This window comes from Anser cygnoides, chromosome 5, assembly GCF_040182565.1.
Source record: "Anser cygnoides isolate HZ-2024a breed goose chromosome 5, Taihu_goose_T2T_genome, whole genome shotgun sequence".
In the NCBI taxonomy this organism is placed as follows: domain Eukaryota; kingdom Metazoa; phylum Chordata; class Aves; order Anseriformes; family Anatidae; genus Anser; species Anser cygnoides.
In genome coordinates, this window is record NC_089877.1 from 48,955,788 (window position 1) to 48,977,616 (window position 21,829).

Consider the following 21,829-nt stretch of genomic DNA (forward strand, 5'->3'; position numbering starts at 1 on the left):
TTTCACACTTACTCCACAGTTGTGTTTCTCTATTGATTTCTTGCATTTTTTTGAGAAGTATTAAATGGACAGAGTTCAGTATGGCTGGTTTCTGATTTTTATTAGTCACCATTTAAAAGACCCCACTGTGCACCAATACTGCACTGTAGTAGATGACCTATGAAGATGGAACAAGAAGCCTTGTGCCATGCAATTCACAGACCCAAGAAAAAGATAATGCATGAGGAAGGAGGGAATGTAGGAGGAGCATAAGAAAACTGTGAAAATGATTGGGATGTTATGTAATGGCTGGAGTTGCTGGATATTGTCATGAAAGTAGTTCTTATTTCCTTGAAGTTACATTCTGAAAATGGCAACCTGCAACACAAAGTGAACTTAAGTTTTCTTTCCTGTTTTGCATTTTCTACAAATTCAGTAGAACAGAGTATTAGGAAGTAAATATGAAACTGCTGCTAAAATAGACCTAGCTTCTCCTTTCTTTTGATCTTTTCTGTAAAGAAACAATATTTAAATTCTTATATATCCACATTTCCTATATCAGTACTTGAGATTTTGTCTATTTCCAGCTATACAGATGAGAGTTCCTTACAAGATCCTGTATTACTAGTTTTTATTTTCAAGTTTGATTTTGTCCATATATCTCCTGTTTTTTCTACTAAAATTTTCTAACATCTTTCTCTTAGAGAATTATATAGTAGTTAATGGTTTTTTTTGAGTTAGTAAGGCATGTAGACTTTAGTGTCATCTTGCTGATGGGCCATTGGATTTAAGAGCCAGAAGTCATAGCTACATCAAAAGCTGGTTTGCGCTGATTACTAATTTGATGTTTTAATAGTGATCTCATTTTGTTTCAGGAAGAAGCCATTGTTGATAGTTCATGGTGAGAAGAGGGAATCCAAAGCTGAACTGCTTGCACAAGCACGCCCTTTTGACAACATTAGTTTCTGTCAGGTAATTGGCATTTTTAAAATCCTTTGGTTGAAATTAACCCATCTATTGCACTCAGTATTGCTGTTTCTCTTTCCATCCACAACTTGTATGGGAAGTCAAGAATTTTATCCTTCAAGGAATATCCTTGTCAGGACCATAGGGACATGTAAACTATGGTTGTAGTGGTCTGTGATTACAGTAGGCTGCCACCCACAAAAAGTTTGCACAGGATGGCTGTCCTAAAAAATGTTATGTGGCTCACAGAGGAGGTGTGGACCTTCTCTGCTAACATACCGTGCTCAAATTCTTGGTATGGCTGAAAAAGGAAGCACTGACTTAGTCCTAGTGTTACTGTAAACTTAAGCTTAATCAAGGAATTATTTTTAGTCCAAATATGTCTTACACAAGAAAATACTATTACAAATAGTTTATGTAACACTGTTAAAACTGCTGTCTGCATGCTGCCTCATGTCTGCTATTTTCCCTCTGATGTTACACTCCTTTGTGTGTGAGTCCTAAAGTTACTGGTTTCAGCCTGCATGGGAGGGGTGGTTGTAGCAACTTGACAGTGGTCCAGGATTTTGCTGAGAGGACAGCATCATAAATGGCGGGGGTATCTTTGAGATGGTGATGTTGAATTTTTTTTTCTCAGGCATTCTGGCAGCCACAAGTTTTCTTGAAATTACTATATTGATGCCAAACATAGTGAGTTCTCAGGGGCAGGTTCTCTGGGCTGCTGTGCACTGTACTAATCAGGTGTTTACACTAAGGGGTGGACTAGCAACCAACTTTTTATTACATTCAGAGTTTAAATATGCTAACAATAAATCCATGGTTTTGCGTATAACTTTTTCGCACATAAGAATTCAGATGTAATGTATCCCATATGATAGACTTGGCAGTGTAGTCATTAGCAAATAGTAGGGACAAATTGTGTTTGCGATGGCTTTCCTGTTTGGTTATACTGCTTCACATTCTTCCAGCAGCCCATGCATTCCATTATGCCAGTACCACAAAATGAAATGTAAATACTTATATCTGCTCCACTCCCATGTTAACGAGGCACAATGTTGGAGCCATCACTGACTAAAAGTCCTCTCAACATCTGTAACTTGTGTTTTATCCTTTTCCTAGAAATTGTTTTAAATGTTCTTAATAATAGCAAAAAAAAAAAGAAAGTATTTCTGTCCCTGGCTTCTGGCCTGTTCTTTGCCAGGTTAGCCACTAAGCTGCTTGTGACAGTTACCATATGCTTCAGAATGGCTGAGGTAGGAAGGCACCCCTGGAGGCCGTCTGACTCCACCCCCCTGCTCAAACAGGGCCACCCAGAGCAGGCTGCCCAGGACTATGTCCAGATGGCTCTGAAGGTCTCCCAGGAGGGAGACTCCACAACCTCTCTGGGCAGTCTGTGCCAGTGCTCAGTCACCTGCGCTTCCTGGTGTTCAGACAGAACCACGTGTTCTGGTTTGTGCCGGTTGTCTCTTATCTGGTCCATGGGCACCACTGAAAAGAGCCTGCCTCCATCCTCTTTGCACCTTCCCTTCAGGTATTTAAGGATCCCCCTGTGAGTCTTTACTTCTCTAGGCTGAACAGTACCAGCTCTCAGCTTCTCCTCACAGGAGAGATGCTTCAGTCCCGTAATCATCTTCATGGCCCTCTGTTGGACTCTCAGCATGTCCAGGAAGGATCAGCAGAGGAAGGATCGCTTCCCTCAACCTGCTAGCAGTGCTCCTACTAATGCAGCCTATCATTAGTTGCCTTTTCTGCAAGGGCAGGCTACTGGTTCCTGGATCCCTAGGTCTGTTCCTACAAGGCTGACTGTTTCTGAAAATATTGCTGGTTGAAGGAATTTTGTAGTAGCAGATCCAGCAAACAATTACATGGCAATTTAAAGTACAGTTTCTAGCAATTAGTATATTTAAAGATGATGGGGGGTAATGTATTTTGTGATCTGTCCACTAGAGAGCAGTGAAATGAAAGAAAATAAAGGTGAAGCACCCTTCTTCCTTTAACGTTTTTGCATATGAGGTGTGCACAATAGTAGTTTTTAATGATTGTCTCTTTCATTTTATAGGCTAAACTGGATATTGCATTTGGAACTCACCACACGTAAGTAGCAGCTGTGAAGCGGAATGCTTCTCTTCTAAAGATAACCCCAGACCTGGTACATGCAGTTACTGTGTTTGGTCTAGTAACCAGTAACTAATGTCAGGAAGTATTTAGGGAACAGAAAGATAGATTATTACTATATGTGAAGACAGAATTCTGAAGGAAAGGCCTAATATATATTGGTCCAATTTGAAAGTAATGTCTTTCATGTTGTATATGTCTACTTCATGGATCTGCAAGTTATTTTAAAGCCAAAAAATGGGGTTTCATAGAAAAACTGTTGACTCTTAGAAATTTCCTTCATTGTGTTGTATTTATAGGTGATTGGTTTGTTCTCCTTTAAGGAAACAAATGAAATAATAAGTAGATGTGAGGTGTGCTGGTTACACAACTGGAGTCAGTGAACTGTAGGTACCAGCTGTTAACTCACGCCTTGATACTAAAACTATAATGTGGACTTGATCAGTCATTGGCAGGTTGGACAGAACACTAATTTACAGCTCTGTGTCCGTGTCAACTGCAAAAAATCCAGAAGCAATTACTGAATTTTGGGATCTCTTCAAAGAAAAACTTGAGTTTGATATTGTGGGAGTGTCATAGATTGCAAGCAATAGATAAGAACAGATTCAATCCATATTCCATATGGATTTGGTGAAGGTCTTTGGTTTTAGGGCAATTCAGTGTTTTTTAATCATTTATCATTTTGACAATTCTTTTATAAAACATGGCTCTTTTATCTGCAAAGTAATAAGTTTATTTGAAAGAGCATAGCAAATCTGAAAGGATTCATCATTGCTTTTGGAAGTCAGTCACTGGAGATATGAAGCTGTACTCTGGAATAAATCATGATGTTGACAAAATGCACAGCAATAGTTTAATGACTGTCATGCAAGTCTGGCATGCACATAGGGCAAAACACTTCAACTTCAATCTATAGAGAACAGAACAAGTCTTTTGAAAATTATTTTCTTGGAGCATTTTAAAGAGTTATTAGGTTATTTCCCACTCTGTATGCTTGAAACAAATGAAGCGTTATATTCTATTTTTAAGGAAAATGATGCTGTTGTTATATGAAGAAGGTCTTCGAGTTGTGATACATACATCCAATCTTATTGCTGATGACTGGCATCAGAAAACTCAGGGGTAAGCAACAATCTCTAGCAGGTCTTTTGATTACCTGCTATTAAGTTGTGAATTTGTATGATTTGTTTTGTGTTAGAGGTCTGTTCTCTTGATTGTGCTAGGTATGCAAGTACTCCTATCATTAAACACCCAAATATGCTGAAAATCAGGCTTTACGTAAGTACTAAAGAGAATTTAAATGTCATTTCAAATCATTTTGATCTGATGTGTCAAAACAATTGGAAATATGTAATTTGGGCCTTATTGTCTTTACTGAAAAATAATCAGCATTTGGAGCATATGAACCTCAGCTGACCTGGTGACATAATAAACACGTGATAATCCTTGTACTTTTAAATTGTTCAAAGATCTGTTACATAGTAGGCAATAGAGAATTCTCCCCAGGGGAGTTCTGAGGATGTGAGAGATGAGGGACAGCCTTACAGTCATCGGAGCACTTCTGGTGCAAATTAGAAATATACCTATGTGCTCAAGACTGCTTATTTTGAGATACCAGAAGTGTTCGTTGGGAAAATGAGATGCCTGCAGTGGAGACTCAAACTTTTTTTGCTCATGCTATCACTGGCAACAACAATTCTTAGCTCTGTGCCAGACTGATACTGTGAAATGTATCAGTACTGTTACAGGAATCACATTGTCAGGGCTAAGGATCTGTCAGTTTTAGATCATCAAATCTAGCTAAGATCTGTCAATCTATTCAGTTTTGCAAGTGCAACCATTTTTTTTAGCTTGCATAAAAGGCTGTTCATCAAAATCAGTTTTGAGGTACACACACAACAATCTTGAGGCTTTCTTTTTTTATTCCTTCATGTAAATAAACTACAAGATATAAAGCATTGAATGGCATGGAAGAGGCTGAGGACAGTTTTTCAATAGACATCAGGTTTCATGAAATAAAATTTTCACTTAAGAAAAGGATTTCTTTGCAACATGCAGTTGGTCTGTGAGCTCCTTGCAAAAGGATACTCTAGATAATTAAAAATTTTCAATGGGTTTGGAGGGAAATGTAGTCAAAATCCATGCAATACTATCGAGAAATAGGTAGAAGCTTCCTGAGTTGGGGTAGTTACCTTTGAACATCTGAAGTCTTGGACAGTCCCAGGGGAGGTGTAAGTTTAATACTTTTCATAGGTATCTTCTACTTCTGGAGACAGGACAGTAGATCTGATGATCCAGTGATACAAGTCTTAACACTGTTAAGATTTAAAAAAAAACAAGACCTAGAATGGTGGTAGCTGTCAAGGCCTGATCTCTGGTTGCTTTCTACTATAAATAAAATTTATGTACTGAGCTGGCTGTTACCTTAAACTTAGGCTAGTATCAGATCTCTTACTATGCTAGGACAAGGTGAAATATTAATATACTATTATAACCTTAATATAACCTTCTGTTCTCTAGGCTGTTTTTCTGGGAGCATTTTTTTAGTTAACTCTCCACAGTAGCTTAGGATTTAAGATTTCTTAGTCAAATGACTTGAAATTGGCCTTTCAGATGTCACTGTCATCTTGATGTCATATTCAATGGTAGTAAGATGGATAAGGTTTTGAGGCTTTTCACCTGTCTGAAGCAAGTTCTCACAAGATTTGAGTGGCAAAAGTACAGCCACTGATTTCTTGACTTTAATTTTTTTTACTTTGGGATTATTTTGGGCTTTAGTATTTTTGACAGCCAGCTTTTCAGAAAGCTAAGAAGGCATGAAAATACTTATATGGGGTGCTTAACATTGTCCTACTTGTCAAACATTAAAATATTTTTTTAGCTTATGCACACTGCAATAATATGCAATGTTACCAATATGATGGGTCCACGGGCTTCTCTATGTTTTATTGACTTCTGAATTACGAAGGATAATATTAATGTTTTTGTGGAGTTGATGCTGCAGAACCTTTGGCTTCCATGGCTATAATAATGTGTGACTGGGAAGAACTGCTAGCTGTTCTTGCCTTGCATAGTACCCATCCCATTTTATTCTGAGGGAAATCCTGGAGAGGCAAGTTATCATAAGCTACTTTTAAAACTATATAGAACTTTCAGACTCTAATAGGATTTTTTCTGTCTCTACACAAACCAGTAACTTAGTAGAATGTGTTGCAGTGTTCTATTCATATTGAAAGTATTGATGAAAGGCGAACTGGTCAGTAAGTCTAAGCCTGGCCTCTAAGAGTAGAGAAATCTGTAAGCATCTGCATGGATAAATGTGTTTACATTTGTTGTCTTTGTTTGAAATTACTGATGTTATGGTACCGAGCAGAAGACTTGATGGTTCTGTAGTTGTAAAGCAATGGTAAGTTGTGTTATCTTCAGTAGCATTACACTAAACTAAATCTGTCAAGTAGTAATTTAGGACCTTCAGATCTGCTTTAATCACTTACTAAAACCTTGTGATAATGTGTGGTGTCCTTCTTTTTGTGCCTTTGTTTTTAGAATATGGCTAAGCCCTTTATACCCAAGGCTACCTCAGGGAACAGCTGGTTCTGCTGGTGAATCTGAAACTAATTTTAAATCTGACCTAATAAGTTACTTGATAGCTTACAATGCTCCTACACTCACAGAATGGATAGATGTGATTCAACAACATGACTTATCAGAGACAAGGTATATCTTGTATTTTTTGTTGTTTGCATGATTTCTTCCTCCAAATTAAGGCTCAGTGTGGTTAACATCTATTAGACGAGTTTGTTCTGTAACCTCAGCTGTTTTCAGGCTTAACAGTTCAAATATGGGTCTAACTGTAGGCAGTTGTCAATGGAGCAACAGACTTCCTGAGCTGCTCATTCTGGAATTTGAAGACCACGTAGTCCAAAACAGATATTTTCAGCTTTAAAAAAAAGTCACTCTTATTTCTGGATAAACTATTGCTTAAGTATTTATGTGATAATGTTTCTGTCATTTTGCTTTGTAAGGAGGAGTTCCCTTTAAATCTTTTATGCAGATTGTGTTGAATTAACCAACTTCTAGTTTAATAAACATACTTTTTAAAGAAATGAAAAAAGTGCATCAATAGTAACTTGACAGAGGTGGCCCTAAGTGATAGGGACACGGGGTTTCTTTTGAGTTGGTGTGGGTTAAGTATTAGCTCCATTAAATTTAACAGTGGGGGGAAAAAAAGAGTTGTATTAAGTTCCTCATGAGAGATCATGTGAGCAAAGGTTATTGTAATGAGGACTGTATTAAGAATAGGCTTCTGCACTTTAAGGCAGAGCTCAATTCATATATGTATGTGTAGAATTTGACCCATTACAGTAATAGGTTTTGTCCAATATGCAACATTATGTTGAGCAATAGCATAGCTTGTCTTGAAACAGTCTTCTCTAATATTACACTGTTGATATTACTTAAAAAAAAAAAAAAAGGCATTCACTTAATTCACAGCTAATAGATACATCCAGCATTTCTACAGAAAGATGGTAGTTATTTCAGAAAGAATAAATTTCCTTGGCAACTTAATAGCACTTCTGCAAGCCAGCAGAAATGTTCAGAAAAAGCTGAAAATGACCTTTGGGGCATAGAGACTGAAACTACATCTAGCTCAATATGTAAAATGATGTGCCTTTTTAATTCAGATGAAGTTTTACAAGATTATTAAAAAAGAAAGATATAGCTTATAGTGAGCTGAGCTAACTTGAGCCTGAGCTTCTGTTTTTATCCACTTGATGAGCTTGAGCTTGGACAGGTCAGGTAGGCCCTAGCTGATGTGAGTTTATGCATGGTTTAGGAAAGAGGCACTTCCTTGGATGTGGATCAGTTCCTTGCTGTTTAAAATATATAGGGATATTCCTGGATAGAACTAGGATTGAGATGCAATGAGGAACAGCTTCTTAAACTGAGATTCTGGGCAAGTTTCTGTTCTCAGGACAAAGTCAAAAAGATTACTAAACCATTATTAGAAAGTTTTAAAAGCTGCACTTAGCTTCTGAGCTGTTAAGTACCCAGATGAAATCTGTACCTAAACCTGTTGATTTGTATGTAACAGTAGATTGGCTTTACTCAAAATTACATGCCCAGTCAAGTGCAAATAATTCTCATCTGGCAAAGATTTCTGACTATACCCGTCTCTTGCGGTTTTGTGCACAGAACCAGGTACAGTTCATGTCTATGCTATAGATCCACCTGGTGGTGCATGACAGCCATGTAGGATTCTAATAGTTAAATACCTGGAAATCTACTTCTCTTCATATTGTAAATCTTGAGTGACGTATTAAATACTACTTGAACTATGGAAGGAAAACCTATCAGCATACCTTGAAATTTCACACACCAAAATACTCCAAAATCTGTTATATGGTACTTAATTGTTTGCTGTTCTTATTTTTGTGATCTTAAACAGAAGTCATGGTCTTCTGCTGGGATGTGCAGTACCTTCCACTTCGTGGTGTTAAAGTAGTTCTTCCCATTGACTTGATTTCCACTGATTGTATGTTCTTTTTCTGGGGTAGCAAAGCTGCAAATAACTTGGTGTTTTTTCCTTTCTGTAGAGTGTATCTGCTTGGTTCTACCCCCGGACGATATCAAGGTATTGATAAAGAAAAGTGGGGTCATCTTAGGCTCAGAAAGGTACTAAAACTAACCTTTTTTTGTCAATGTGTTAACTGTAAATGTAATTTCAGAGTTCTTTAGTTCCTTTTAGTTTTTCCAGCTATGCTCTGTAATATTTTAATACGTTGATACAGTTTAAATGATCAAAAAACATAAGCTTGCAACTTATGGCAGTGTAGATCTTGCACGTTATGTTTGAGCTCTGTTATTAAGTTCAGCTTGCTGCCTGAAGCCTCTTAGAGATATCTGAGTCACCATCACTCAAATGACTTTCTATCTGCTCTTGACATTTCTAACAAGTTTGACACTATCAAGATCCAGTCTTCTGTGACTGAGTATCAAACATGGCCTTTTTCAGAGGCTTTTGCTGAGGAATGAGGTGTTGATAAAGACTTCTCTGTGTATAGGGATCAGGCTTGTTTTATTTACTTAACTGTTAAAGGCTATTAAAGTGTTCTTGTTTAACTATCTAGCCAAAACCATTGAATTAAAAAAACATTTTTGTGTATAGCTGATGTTATCCTTTCAGTCAGATTTTCAGCATTGTTCGATGTTTAAGATCTTGACTTTTATTTTAATCAATAATTAGTTTTTTTTAACCCCCCTACGTTATTTAAATAAGCCACAATAGTAATTCTTTGTACAATATTGCATGTCAAGACTTTCTAGGGTCCCTTCTTTTTCAGTCTTCCTTACTAAGTAAGGTATTTCATGTCACCTGTTAAATGCTTCTGATAGCTGGGGAATTTCCAATCTGCATCTCCTGCTGAAGTGGCATTGTATAAAATTCCTTGCTGAACTTTTTGTTGGTATTACCCAGAAATACTAATACTGCCCGTGGCAAACTTCAGTGATGTATAAAATGGCTATCACATTTTTTTTATTGAAAATCAAACTCTTTTAGACCTCCTCTTGCAGGTATAGAGTACATCCTCTCCACTGTATGTCATCTGCCTAGGTTTTCTTGCCAGTAAGACACTGAAAATGAAATAAACCAGAAAAAAACTGTAAAGGATAAAATTACTCTTGTTGCTGTTGTTTGTGTTCTTAGGTTAATTTCTTTAATAACAATGTAGGTATATCTGGTAATGCTACACTGACTGAATCCCTTTGGTCATAGGTGCCCTTCCCGGGGGGGAAGAGGTTGCTACTACATAAAACTTAGTATGTGCTTATACCCATCTGGTTTTAATGTGACTTTAAATTTCATTCACAGCTTAAGAACAATTTGAAAAGAAAACTGAAATAATTCTTTTAAATTGTTCTGGTTTTCCTCTCATTATATCTGGGGCTTTAGGATATGAGAGGAATTTTAAGGTCAACAACCACCATATGTAAAAAAAAGTTTAACTTCTTATGACTTCATATTTTGTGTTTTTAGGAAAAGCTCCCAGCATTCTTTTTACCAGTCATTTAAGGGTTGGCTCTAATGCTTCTGGATAAAACTTGCAATGTTTGGTCTTCTCTTAAATAAGCAGTGGGTTTACTTGGAGATCCTGATGACTTTTTTTAATTGCCAAGTTAGTTAGTATGAATGTTAATCTTCTTTGTTGTCACAAGTGAATAGAAGCTCTTAAGGTTTTCTTCCTGTTGAATGTGTTACTGTTTTAATTTTCCTCACTAGCTTTTGAAAGAGCATGCTTCATCAGTACCAGCGCAGGAGTCGTGGCCAGTTGTTGGACAGTTCTCAAGCATTGGTTCAATGGGAGCTGATGAGTCCAAATGGCTGTGCTCTGAGTTCCAGGAGAGTCTGGTGGCTGCAGGCAGCAGAGCAACAACTCTCCTTAAATGTGATGTTCCAGTTCATTTGGTATGTCTCTTAGGTGCTGATTTTCAAGTTCAGTGCAACTTGATTCATTCTGAAAAATGAAGCTTTTAGTATTTTGTAACATTGGAAATAAGTAGCATATAATAAGTTTACTTTAAGACGATTTTTTTACTTGAAAATTGACAGCATATGTATTTAAAGCTGCATTATTAAAGCTAACTTTTTTCTCTATGAAGGTTTATCCTACTGTGAACAATGTGAGGCAAAGTCTGGAAGGCTATCCCGGTAAGCAGATGAGCAAAAGGAATTACATTTAGCTTTTTGTGGTCAGTGTCTTGCACAATCATTTCAGTGGCTGCTACTTGCGTGAATTTGAAGTTGTCATCTTGCTGATAACTTGGTTGAACAGCTGGCAGTACTATCCTTATAGTATTTCAGTATTACTGGGTTTCTGACTCTGGACTTTCTGTTGTGATTGAATAGAAAAACCTTTGTGGGCATTGGTGTATTTGAGTAAATCTGTATAGTTATGTTAATATTATTGTATAGGAGAACAGCTCTTGACTGGAGTTATAACAGTGGGCATGCTTTGATTTTTGGCAGAAAATTCAGATTTGAGTGTTTGTACTTCAAATTCACCTTGCCTTCTGTGCTGTGTTCTGCGCATCAGGTAGAATGTGTTTTACTGCTTATTAGTCAATTTTAATACTGCAATATGCAATTGGTGTCAGTCTTCCCACATTTATCTTCATTAAATCTTCATTACATATTTGTGCAGAAAGCATAGCCTCAGCCAACCTGAAAGAGGAAGAGGTACTGTCTGTAGTGTTCTGATTCTGTAAAGCTCCTGTTTCTTGAAAGCCAACGCTTGTGGGTTACACACGTGCATGCCAGAGTTGATGTCATCACAAGGCCACTGATTAGTCTTCAGAAGGTCATGGCAAGTGGATGAGATTCCTGAGGGCTGAAAGGAAGGAATTCTTTCCCATCTTCAGGAAGGGTAAGAAAGAAGTATCTGAGGACATATCGGCAGGCCAGCCAGTCTCCCAGTGATCCCTGGGAAGGTGATTCAGAAAGAAATTGATTGGGAGTAGTCAGCATGGTTTTTTAAAGGAGGGATTTTTAAAGGAGAAATGATATTTAACCAAGCTGTTGTCTTTCTGTGATGACTAGCTTGATGAAGGAGAGGAGTGCACTGGATGTTGTTTATCTCAACTTCATTAAGGCTTTCAGCATGATCTCCTATAATATCCCTACAGATAACCTGATGAAGTAAAAGCTAGATGAGTGGAGGCTGAGGTGGACTGGAAACTAGCTGAGCTACCAGGCCCAAAATGTTGTGATTAATGGCATGAAGCGCAGCTGGAGGTCAGCCACTAGTGGTGTGTGCCAAGCATTGATACTGGGGCCAAGTATTTAGTATCTCCATTAAGTGCCAGGATGGTGGGGCAGAGTGCCCCCTCAGTAAGTTTGCAAATAATATGCAAATGATATAAATCAGAGGAGTGGTTGATGGATCAGTTAATTATGCTGCCCTTCAGAGGGACCTGTACAGGCTGGAGATCTGTGCTGACAGGAACTTGATTAAGTTCAGTGAAGGGCAACACAGAGTCTTGTACTGGGTAGGAGTAACACCAGGTACCAGGACGTGCTGGGGGCTGGCCAGTAGAAAGCAGTGAGCACCAGGTCTTCTCCAAAGCTAAGCTGAAGATTAGACAGCAATTCACCCTCACGGCAAGAAAGTCAGCAGCATCCTGGGCTGCATTAAGAGGAGCATTGTCAGCAGCCTGAGGAAAGTGAACCTTCCTCTCTGCTCAGCACTGGTGAGACCACACCTGGAGCACTATGTCCAGTCTGTGACTTTCCAGTTCAAGATATACATATGGAAGCAAGTCCAGCAAAAGGCCACAAAGATGAATAAGGGATTGGAGCATTTGTCATTCAAGGAGAGGTTGAGGTAGCTGGAATTTTTCAGATGGGAGAAGAGAACTTTCCTGGGAAGTCTTATGCGTATACCTGAGTGCAAAGTGGAGGCAGGCTCTTTGCATTGGTGCCCAATGAAGGAACAAGAGGGAATGGGGATAAATGGAAATGCAGGAAATTCCAGAGTATCCTTACAGGGGGAAAAAAAAAGTTTTGATGTTTAAATGGAACAGATTCACAAAAGAGGCTGTGAAGTCTTCATTCTTTCAAAACTTGACAGGTCACTGTCCTGAGCAACCTGCTGTAGTTGAGGCTACTTTGTGTGAGGAGGTTGAGCTAGATGGTCTCCAGAGAGCACTTCCAGCTTCTACAATTTGCTGATTCATTGTTGAATCCATGAACATGTTTCTCTTCCAAGTCAGATACCTCTGCACTTAGGTATGAAGTGATTAGCTGCTGAGCCCTTACAATGGTAGGGAAATTCTAAACACAGGGCTAGCAGGAATGTTTTCTTCAGCTCTCTGGATCTCTTTCCTGAACTGAGCAATGTTTGGGTGTATGTAGAAACTGCAAACTTTGAACTTATAGATATGTGGTTTCCAGAAGCAAGTTAATCTCTTCTCATGTCTAGTTGTCTACAGCATTTGTGGAGGAAAGTTCATGTCTTTCAGAGTCAAATACAGTGTATGCAACGATTCCTTACTTACTGTCATTCTCATATTTTGAAATAACTTGGTGAATTGCATAGCTCTGCATTTTTGCAAATAAACAGGTCCTTGGATTCCTGCATCCCTGAAAATAGCAGAGATTCTGTGAGAAGTCCTTATGGCTTCTTGAAGGACAAGTTGAATGCATTAGGTTCTGCATCATGTTTCTAATACACAGCACTAATGTAACTCAGTATGCCACAACTGATTTGTCTATCTTAAATTCACTTCAAGAAATTACAATGCGTGTTATCCAAAGACCAGATCCAATACAAATACAATTTCAACTAAAGAGATTTTGCTTTTTAAAATGTTTTTTCTGAATGCTGCTTGCTTTATTCCCTATTGCTTCTGTGAGTAATGATTGTTGATATCAAGTGGTATCATTAAAAAAAATACCAATACGCATTTCTTTTAAGAGGGCTTAATTCTAGAACCTGTGTTCTAGGAAAAAAGAACCGGTGTAAATCTGCTACTTTCTTTGGGGACTTGCTTCATTTTAAGAATTTTTAAAAAAAAAAAATCCTATTTTTTTGGAGCATTTAAGTTTTCCGAAAGTAAGTCATGAGGACAGAGATAACATCCCCCAAGTCCCTTGTTGCTTTCAGAATGTCTTTCAAAATGTCAATATACGTGTTCTGTATGTTTTTTTATCTTTCAGCTGGTGGCTCCCTTCCATACAGTATACAGACAGCACAGAAACAGCTGTGGTTGCATACTTATTTTCAGTAAGTTAAACTGTTCTTTGCTTTTGTTTTAGACTTCATCTTTAAACCAAAACTGCTGTATATTTGAGTGTTAAAAGCAAATTAAGTGGCAGTGATAAGAAGCATGATATCCTTAAACTCCTTAAAATAAAAGCCTCTAAGTACTTATCTGCTGGTCTTGTCTCCAACGTGTGGTTAAAACATGTTCTTATACCTGTAAAAATGATATAGATTACTGTTGCTAATGAAATAAATAGTCAGACTCGGGGTTCTATAATCTTCTATTTAGGCTTTCCTTCTCTGTATTGGAATCAAGTTACTTTTTTAGTACAATTGTGCTTCACTTTTCTATTTGTGCCTTACTGTTAATAGGAGTTCAGCTGAGGCACAGCAGGGTTAGGCTTTTTTGTTTCAAGTGTGGCAGTCTTGCTGTAAAAATTCTTAGTTCCTTATGGTAATGCCATCTTTTGTTAAAGGTGCCTGACGTTTTCCATTAAAAGCTTCTATTTTCACTTGCTACTAATTTTTGCCAAATTCTAACCATCTGACAAACCCATGCCAGATGTCTCCCTCAGGCTGAATCTTTTTAAAATTTTAATTGTTTTTTTGAGAACAATGGGAGAAGTTGTTTTGTGCAGATCAAAAAAAAAAAAATTGAAAAATCTGGTAACCTCTTACAAGACCACTGGTTTCCATTCATTTCACCAGAAACTTTAACTCTTCCAGGTGGAAGCTGTTCCAAGATACTTAGCCCACATTAAAGTACAGCCAGAATTGATAGAGATATTGTAAATATTCAGAGGGCTGGGAATACGATTGCTAGTTGCAGAGAGCGTACCCCATTCTGGAGTGAGCATGATTGCTACTGTGAGCCTTGCTGGCCAGTGTCCAGCCTCGGTTCTCCTTCTGTAAGCATATACCTCATAAGAATCCTACTGGAAGAAAAACAATTCTGTTCAGTTAGTCTCTTTAGTGCACAGAACATTCCTTGGTAATAAGACCATTCATTGTATTATTCCTGTTCAATAAGAACGCTCCACATACCTGTCTCATTGAATATATTCATGACATTCTCTGGCAACAAAAGAGCTGTTTTAAATTCATCTGTTGAAGTGGATGCAAATGACAAGTGGCCCTGCATAATTGGCTCTGTAGTGACTGTCCAGATGTAGATTCTTACCCTGCAGTAGTAATACAACACACTGGCACTTGAGGAGAGCCTGCATGTAATCTGTCAACACAGTGGATGACATACAACAGCTTCTTATCCACGGTAGTAACCTGAGAGAGATAAAAAATGGTAGGTCCTTTTTCAGTAGCATTAAATGTAAGATGAGCTATTTTGAAGACTTGATGTAATAAGAAGGCTTTGAGCAGTAGAGGAAATAGAGGAATTTGTCTTTACTTCACTGGAACATAATGCAAAACCATTGTGAAAGTAGGGAACCTACCAGGGTTGAAAGAAGAGACATACATCATGCTTAAAGCAAGAGTGAAGGAATAGCTCCTTTTTAGAAGCACTGAGACATTTATGGAGTAAGAAAATGGTGGTCTATGTTCTTCTCTAAACAGGTAGAGCCTATGCAAATTATGTCTATGGACTGCTTTTCTTAATTCTTCTAGCAGTTGAGTGTAGTTAACCTGTAATGTAGCTCTGAATTGTGACTTCTCAGAAGTAATTTCTCAAAAGAACAAGATGACTAAACTTAGTATCGATTGCATTTTTCTTACCAGAACAGAACAAATGAAAACTAGACTACTCTGTTAAATTAGCTAGTGCATAAGTGGTGCAATTGCTCAATTTTCTCTCTGATAGAGTAGCTGTCTTTTCCATTCAGTATTACTCATTGATAAGGAGAAACATATAATCCTCAATGATTTCATTACTACTTTTTGAAACAGTTGATTTTCTTAAGAGTATATAAAACATTGCATTTTAATGCTAATTTTAATTGATTAACATTTAATAGCATGTGTTATGTTTATGCAGTTACCTTGTCAAATACTTATTTTCAAAACATGAAAGTTGGCTTGACAAGACCTTGTTTGACTTGTCAGTGACAAGTCTGTAATTGGTTATTGTCTGTTTATAGAGCATTGTGTATTCTTTAGGCCTTTAGAGTTCTGAAGAAGAATAATCTCTTCTCAATTTGAAGAACCACACTCGTTCCCTTAACACCATAAAAGATGAGAGATGAAGCATTTACACAGAGGACCTACTGTTCTCTTGTGGAGACTAATGGTATGAGCTCTCTTCACTATGATCAAGCCTTGTTGCCAGTATTTCAAGATAGAAAGCCCATTCAGTATTTGAAGTTGAGAACTAAATGATGGAGGTGATGTAGAAAATTAGTTATTCCTCATTCTGCTTCTGCGTTGAATGTGTTTGCATTGGATTTATTTTCAGGATGTTAGGATTATCTGGCTTCCCTGTCTCAGTAGCTCTACTTGAAAAGGTGGGGTGGAGGCAGGCTGTGTTTGCTCCTTTACATCATTTGTGCCAGAAATGTCAGGGATTAGTGGTGAGTGATACTTTCTGTATGTCTTCCAGCTAAATGCACTACAATTGCAGTGTCTCTTATTTTCAAACTCAGAAATTTATTGGAGAGTAAAATGTTTTTAAAAATAGTTTTAATATTTTTGATAAAAATCATACTTCTGAAATATTGCAAGTAGATAAAAAAGCAACAATCTGAGCGTTCTTATCTGTAGTGCTGCACAAATATCTTTTGCAATATAGAATACTTGCCTTATTCAAAGTAGAGAATTCACATGGTTACCCATATTCCTCGCCCCCCTAAAAACCAATTATGTGAAACTCAAAGGCAGCTATTGGAAAAAGAGAGGAACAGGGCAGGTGAAAACTGTTGTGTTTTAAGACTAGGAAAGTAGAGTGGCCCTTCAATTCAATGCTTCGACTCATAGTTACACCTAGTGATAAATGTGTAATTTAAAAAAAAAAAAAAACTTTGGGCTGAAATGACACAAGACTGAGGGAATAGTAGTAAGTTAGTGGTAAAAATTTCAGGAATAGTGGTCTGAGGTCAGTTAAGCTAGTAAGTATAAAATCTTAAAATAGCAAAAAGCTCTCGTGTTTTACTGGTCAAATAGTTGATTGATATCTACCCATACAACTTTTCCTTACTCACACTTGTGCCTTCAGTTTACACTATACCGTGACCCATCTAACTGTCAAGAAAATAACTACTTTAAGCTGTGGTTTTGCTCCATAAAGTACCTCAAAGCTAGTTTCATTTAACTTACTGTATTTACTGTGAGACTGAATTTTGAGAGATTGAATATGCCTGAAATTTACTGCAAGATGATATCAGCCCTTTGTACAACCTCTGCCAGCTACACTGATGGAAAGTTTACAAATCAAAATGTGTTAAGTCAGTTTTACTAGAATTAGCCTGAATTTGTTATATTATCATATGCTTTCTTTTTTGCGCTCTTCTAAACAACTGATCTCATATCTTCAGGCTTCTTGTAATCTTTCAGCTATTTTTTCTGAAACATGCCAGGACAGTTTCATGATGAAGTTTAGCTGTATTAAAAATCAGAAATGCCTGACTGAAACCCCTTCCAATTCATTCAATTTGTCATTCTGTTAAGCAGTTCAGTTACGTGCTTGCTTTTAGGCTGAAGTGAAAACACTTCTTAACTACCTCTTTGCTAATAGCGGTTTTATTAAAAGCATCTGAGATTTTCAGTGAGGTATTAAATAGTATATTACTAAAAAGAGCATAATCGCTTTCCCCTTCTTTTTATCCTTATGTATTAGAGCTGCCCTACTGAAGGAAGCATGGCCAAAATATATGTTCAGTTTATTTCTTTCTGGAATACTAGTTTCAATCACTTGTAGTTACTACAGTAATCTAAATGCAGTTAGTATTATAATCTAAATGCAGTTAGTATTATGTAGGTGGAAGAGAAGCAGTAGTACTGCTAAAATGCAGTACTTAATTATATCTCAGAGATAAGGAGGCAAGAAGGAAGTAGACAGATACTGACTGCAAAAACTTTGAGATACTCAGAGATAAGTTTGTGTTCAAGTAAGGCATTGAGATAAAAGATTTTAAAAAAAGTGTTCCATTCCTGATTTTATTTCTTCTTGTTTTTCACTTATATAATCTTACTGGAGCATCTTAACTTCCTTTGTGTGCCTTAAGTTTTCTTCTGCAAAGATGAGACAACGTTTGCCTGAACTGTTAGTTGTGAGATAAAAGATGTTAACAATTACTCATGGTATTATTACATAACATACATGATGTGTAATAATATAATACTTATATAGAAGTTTGAGTTCTGTAGGGGAACACTAGTTAGCTATTTTTGTTTTATGTATCTTAGCCTACTCTTTGAAAAACAACTTCAATGTGGTATGTATTAAAATAGAAAGATGTCTAGTTTGCATTCATGTTTTGAGCAGTGTTTCAACTCTTGCCCTTTCAGAATACTGTACCAGTTCTGAGAAACGGTAGGTTTTCATCTGAGGATAGGCATGTTAAAGTAACCAAATCTGAACTGCTGAACTGCAAAGCCTCTTGACTTACTCATGTGGAAATTACGTCCTGAAAGTCAGCTTGAGTAAATCAATAATTCCAGGCCTCCCAGTTCCTGAATTTTCTTAGGCTTTTAAATGAACAAAGCTCACTTGAGGTTTTTCAGAGCTGATAAATTCTTTTTGATCAACCTTTTAGAAAAGAATGCCAAATTAGGGAAAGAAGATTGTGACAACCAAAACCAGAGCATATTAGTATTACATTCCAAACCTAGGGAAGACAGGTCTCTGGTTTAATGTGGGTGTATTTGGAAGCCCCCTTACTTCCTGATTTTGAGTGAGGGCCAACAGTTATGAGTGGAAAACGCTTGTAGACACCATGGTTACACACCTGTAGTTCTGTACATACCTTTTACTGATTACTTGCACTTGAGTTCTGACAATCAACAATTGATGTTGAATTACCCCAGCAATGGTTTATTGTTTTAAACTAGTTATTGTGTGTGTGTGTGTGTATATACATGACCTCTACTGCCTTAAGTCCTCAAGTTTCTCAGTGGCTTAGGGGCATAGGGAAGGGAAGAGGAAGGATAGTGTCATTGCTCTGCTCCCACTTTGTGTTTAATATATTGTAATAACTTTGGGGAATTTTGCAAGGCTTAATTTGGTGCCAAGACAAAGCTCATTTGTTTAAAGGCATAACCATTGATTGTCTTCAAAGAAGAAAAATTGGCTGGAAGTTTGGATTTGGTTTCTTGAATGCTGTCTGGAGTGGAAGAATGGAAAACTCTTTAGGGGATTCTAATACGCTGAGGAGAATGTCTGTCTGGGTTGTTTGTAGTGAGAAGAATTATCCTGCCTATCTGGCTTGCATTAAGGCTGTGGATTTCAAGATTAAAAATTAAGTTTAATGAAGTATTTTTAACTTTTCTGTAAGGTGTACAAGTATTAGATGTGATAAAGACAGTACCAAAAACATGGCATTGTAGCATGGTGAGTATGTGTGGGTTTTGTTTTTTAATCAAAATAAAAATATCTGAAAAACATTCATTTTCTTCTGTTTCTCTAGCAAATGGTCGGCAGAAGTCTCAGGTCGAAGTCATGCTATGCCTCACATTAAGACGTATATGAGACCCTCTCCTGACTTCAAAAAGATTGCATGGTTTTTAGTTACAAGGTAAATAACTAAATAATAAATGAATAAATAACAAAAAAAATGAATTCTCATAAATTGCAGGTACAGGTGAGTTACTACCATAATCCCCATACTTCTATAATTAGTATTAAGAATTTTTGTCCATATATAATGTTTCTTCGTTATACTTTTAGGGACTTTCTTTTTAGAAAGTCTCATTCTTTTTACAGGTGATTTAAATGAAAGTCTTTAGGGGAAATGGAACTGACCTTAAAATAGTTAAGTGTGTATGTACACTTGTATATCTGCATCCATATATATACACACAAATTAGGAATATAAACTTTCCATTGTTAGGAAAATGCTTGTAAGAAACAAGGTAGTCTAGCTTTTCTAAGTAGCATAAAGAATCAGTTGTGTGTTGTGAGAACTTAAATGTTAGAATTGCTTTAACTTTGTTCTTGGCATGCGCTTTCAGGAAATGCTAAATCTTACATATTTAGAAGACATGTAAGAAACTCTTAAAATTAATTCCTTAATGGTGACATGATACAACCCAAATTCTTCTCTGCGCTGTAACTTCCAGTTTCAGGGTCCAGCATCAACTGAAGTAATAAATACTTTCTAAACCTTAGGTCGAGTTTCTCTAAAACATGCTGTATATGGACATGCTGGATGTGCTGGCTTGTCCATTGACTGCTACAAAATAGAATGGGTTAAGGTTAAGTTTATCCTTGTGCTGGCTTATTGTCACAAAACATAGACATCTAATATTTAGAATCTGGCCTCTTGTCAGATTGAGTTGCTCAGCTGTTTAACATCAAGTACAGACCATATTCTTATTGCATCTTTTTAAGGAATTTTTTGCTCCTTCTTTGGATTCCTTAACACGAGGAGAAGATGTGTTACTGTGAATGAAAAAGTAGATTTGTTTCATTTCTGGAAAAAAGTGATTTTTGTGTAACTATATATACTAAAGCTTATGATGTTTGTATTATTCCTCTTAAAATGTTCAGTTACTTTGATTTTTTTTTTTGTTCTGGCTTCTTAAATTTGCTTCTTAAATTTCATTGGTCACTGCTACTATTGTAGGTAGTAGTAGTATCAGTGATTACGGTGGTAGTTAAAGGATATAGATGTGTCATTCAAATGTGATGCTAGTCTACCTAATATAGAAATTCATGGCTATTTTGACTTTTCCTCTTCATGTCTTTTCCCTTCCACCATATGCTAACTATCAAAAAACATCCAGTATATTTGTTGGTTGAAACATAATGTTTAGGCTTTGTATTATTCTGTAAAAGTAGGTTACAAGAACAGTTCTGTAGTTTTTGACTCTCACTTGATCTACTTCATAGCTGATACTGATGCAGGATTAACAATGAGCTGCTGCTGAATAGCACGTTAAAACAAAGATATTCTTCTTTGATAATACTTGTGTTTATGAATGTGTCAAAGTACCTTTTGCTCCTAACATTTTGTTCTATGTTTTAACACTTGAAAAAATGTTCTATGCTAAGTATCTTATAACTAGTCATAATTTAGTTAGCCTTTAATCTTCTAATGTTGTTAAGTTGAAGCTATTTACCAATTTTCAGTTCCTTTCTGAAATGTGCGGAGAAGATTCCAAAGGCTGAATCTCTTTATAGATCTGCATGATATAAGCAGGCTTGTATAATTATCTGCATGCATTCCATCAGTTCTCTTTTGATTATTGCCCCTGCTGTTCCCACTGTGCTATAAAAATAACGGTAAAGAATAACACCCAAATCACTTTTTAGTGAAGATTGGTGTGACTGAAGTGAAGTCCTCCTGCTACAAGTGTGTTGCTACAGCTGTAGTGCATTGCTACAGCTTCAGCATTTTTTGCTCTGAAGATTGTTCCTTGCTGAAATGCTTTCTCTTTTCAGTGCCAATCTATCTAAAGCAGCATGGGGAGCTTTGGAGAAAAATGGCACCCAACTGATGATCCGCTCATATGAACTTGGAGTCCTTTTCTTGCCTTCAGCATTTGTAAGTTCATAGTTCAAGTACAAATACTGGGATGTGCTGAGAATGTGACTGAATAATCTAGTTACTAGTTCCTGTGTTTCCAAGTTAGAAAGCCTGTAGCAAATGGAGTTTGTACAAGTTATTCTTTCAAATGGTAATAAGCTGTTTTCCTGCACAGCAAGTATGGATTTAGTATTGATGTGACTTTTGTCATGTTGTTAAAAGGCAATAATACTTTAAAATGCTAATTAATGTTGCTGGTGAAGATGATCAAATCCCTTTCATACTTAAAGCTCTCCTGAGTGCATATTCACACTGAAGTGATGTATATGGATTGTAACTTCAAAAACAAATCCTAATTTTAAACCGATTGTT

General features: G+C 36.9%; 1 protein-coding gene across 4 annotated transcripts in view; it reads left to right on the top strand.

Moving 5' to 3' along the window:
* The window catches only part of TDP1 (tyrosyl-DNA phosphodiesterase 1), a 44,536-nt gene that overhangs the window by 4,604 nt on the left and 18,103 nt on the right, over positions 1–21,829 (top strand). For all 4 annotated transcript variants that reach the window (XM_013182363.3, XM_013182346.3, XM_013182361.3 and 1 more), the window contains exons 5-14: positions 855–951; positions 3,005–3,039; positions 4,090–4,182; positions 6,607–6,777; positions 8,658–8,736; positions 10,343–10,528; positions 10,723–10,771; positions 13,778–13,844; positions 19,397–19,504; positions 21,373–21,475. In XM_013182363.3, the coding sequence (XP_013037817.3) occupies positions 855–951; positions 3,005–3,039; positions 4,090–4,182; positions 6,607–6,777; positions 8,658–8,736; positions 10,343–10,528; positions 10,723–10,771; positions 13,778–13,844; positions 19,397–19,504; positions 21,373–21,475 (988 nt within the window). The remainder of the gene's footprint in view (positions 1–854; positions 952–3,004; positions 3,040–4,089; positions 4,183–6,606; positions 6,778–8,657; positions 8,737–10,342; positions 10,529–10,722; positions 10,772–13,777; positions 13,845–19,396; positions 19,505–21,372; positions 21,476–21,829) is intronic.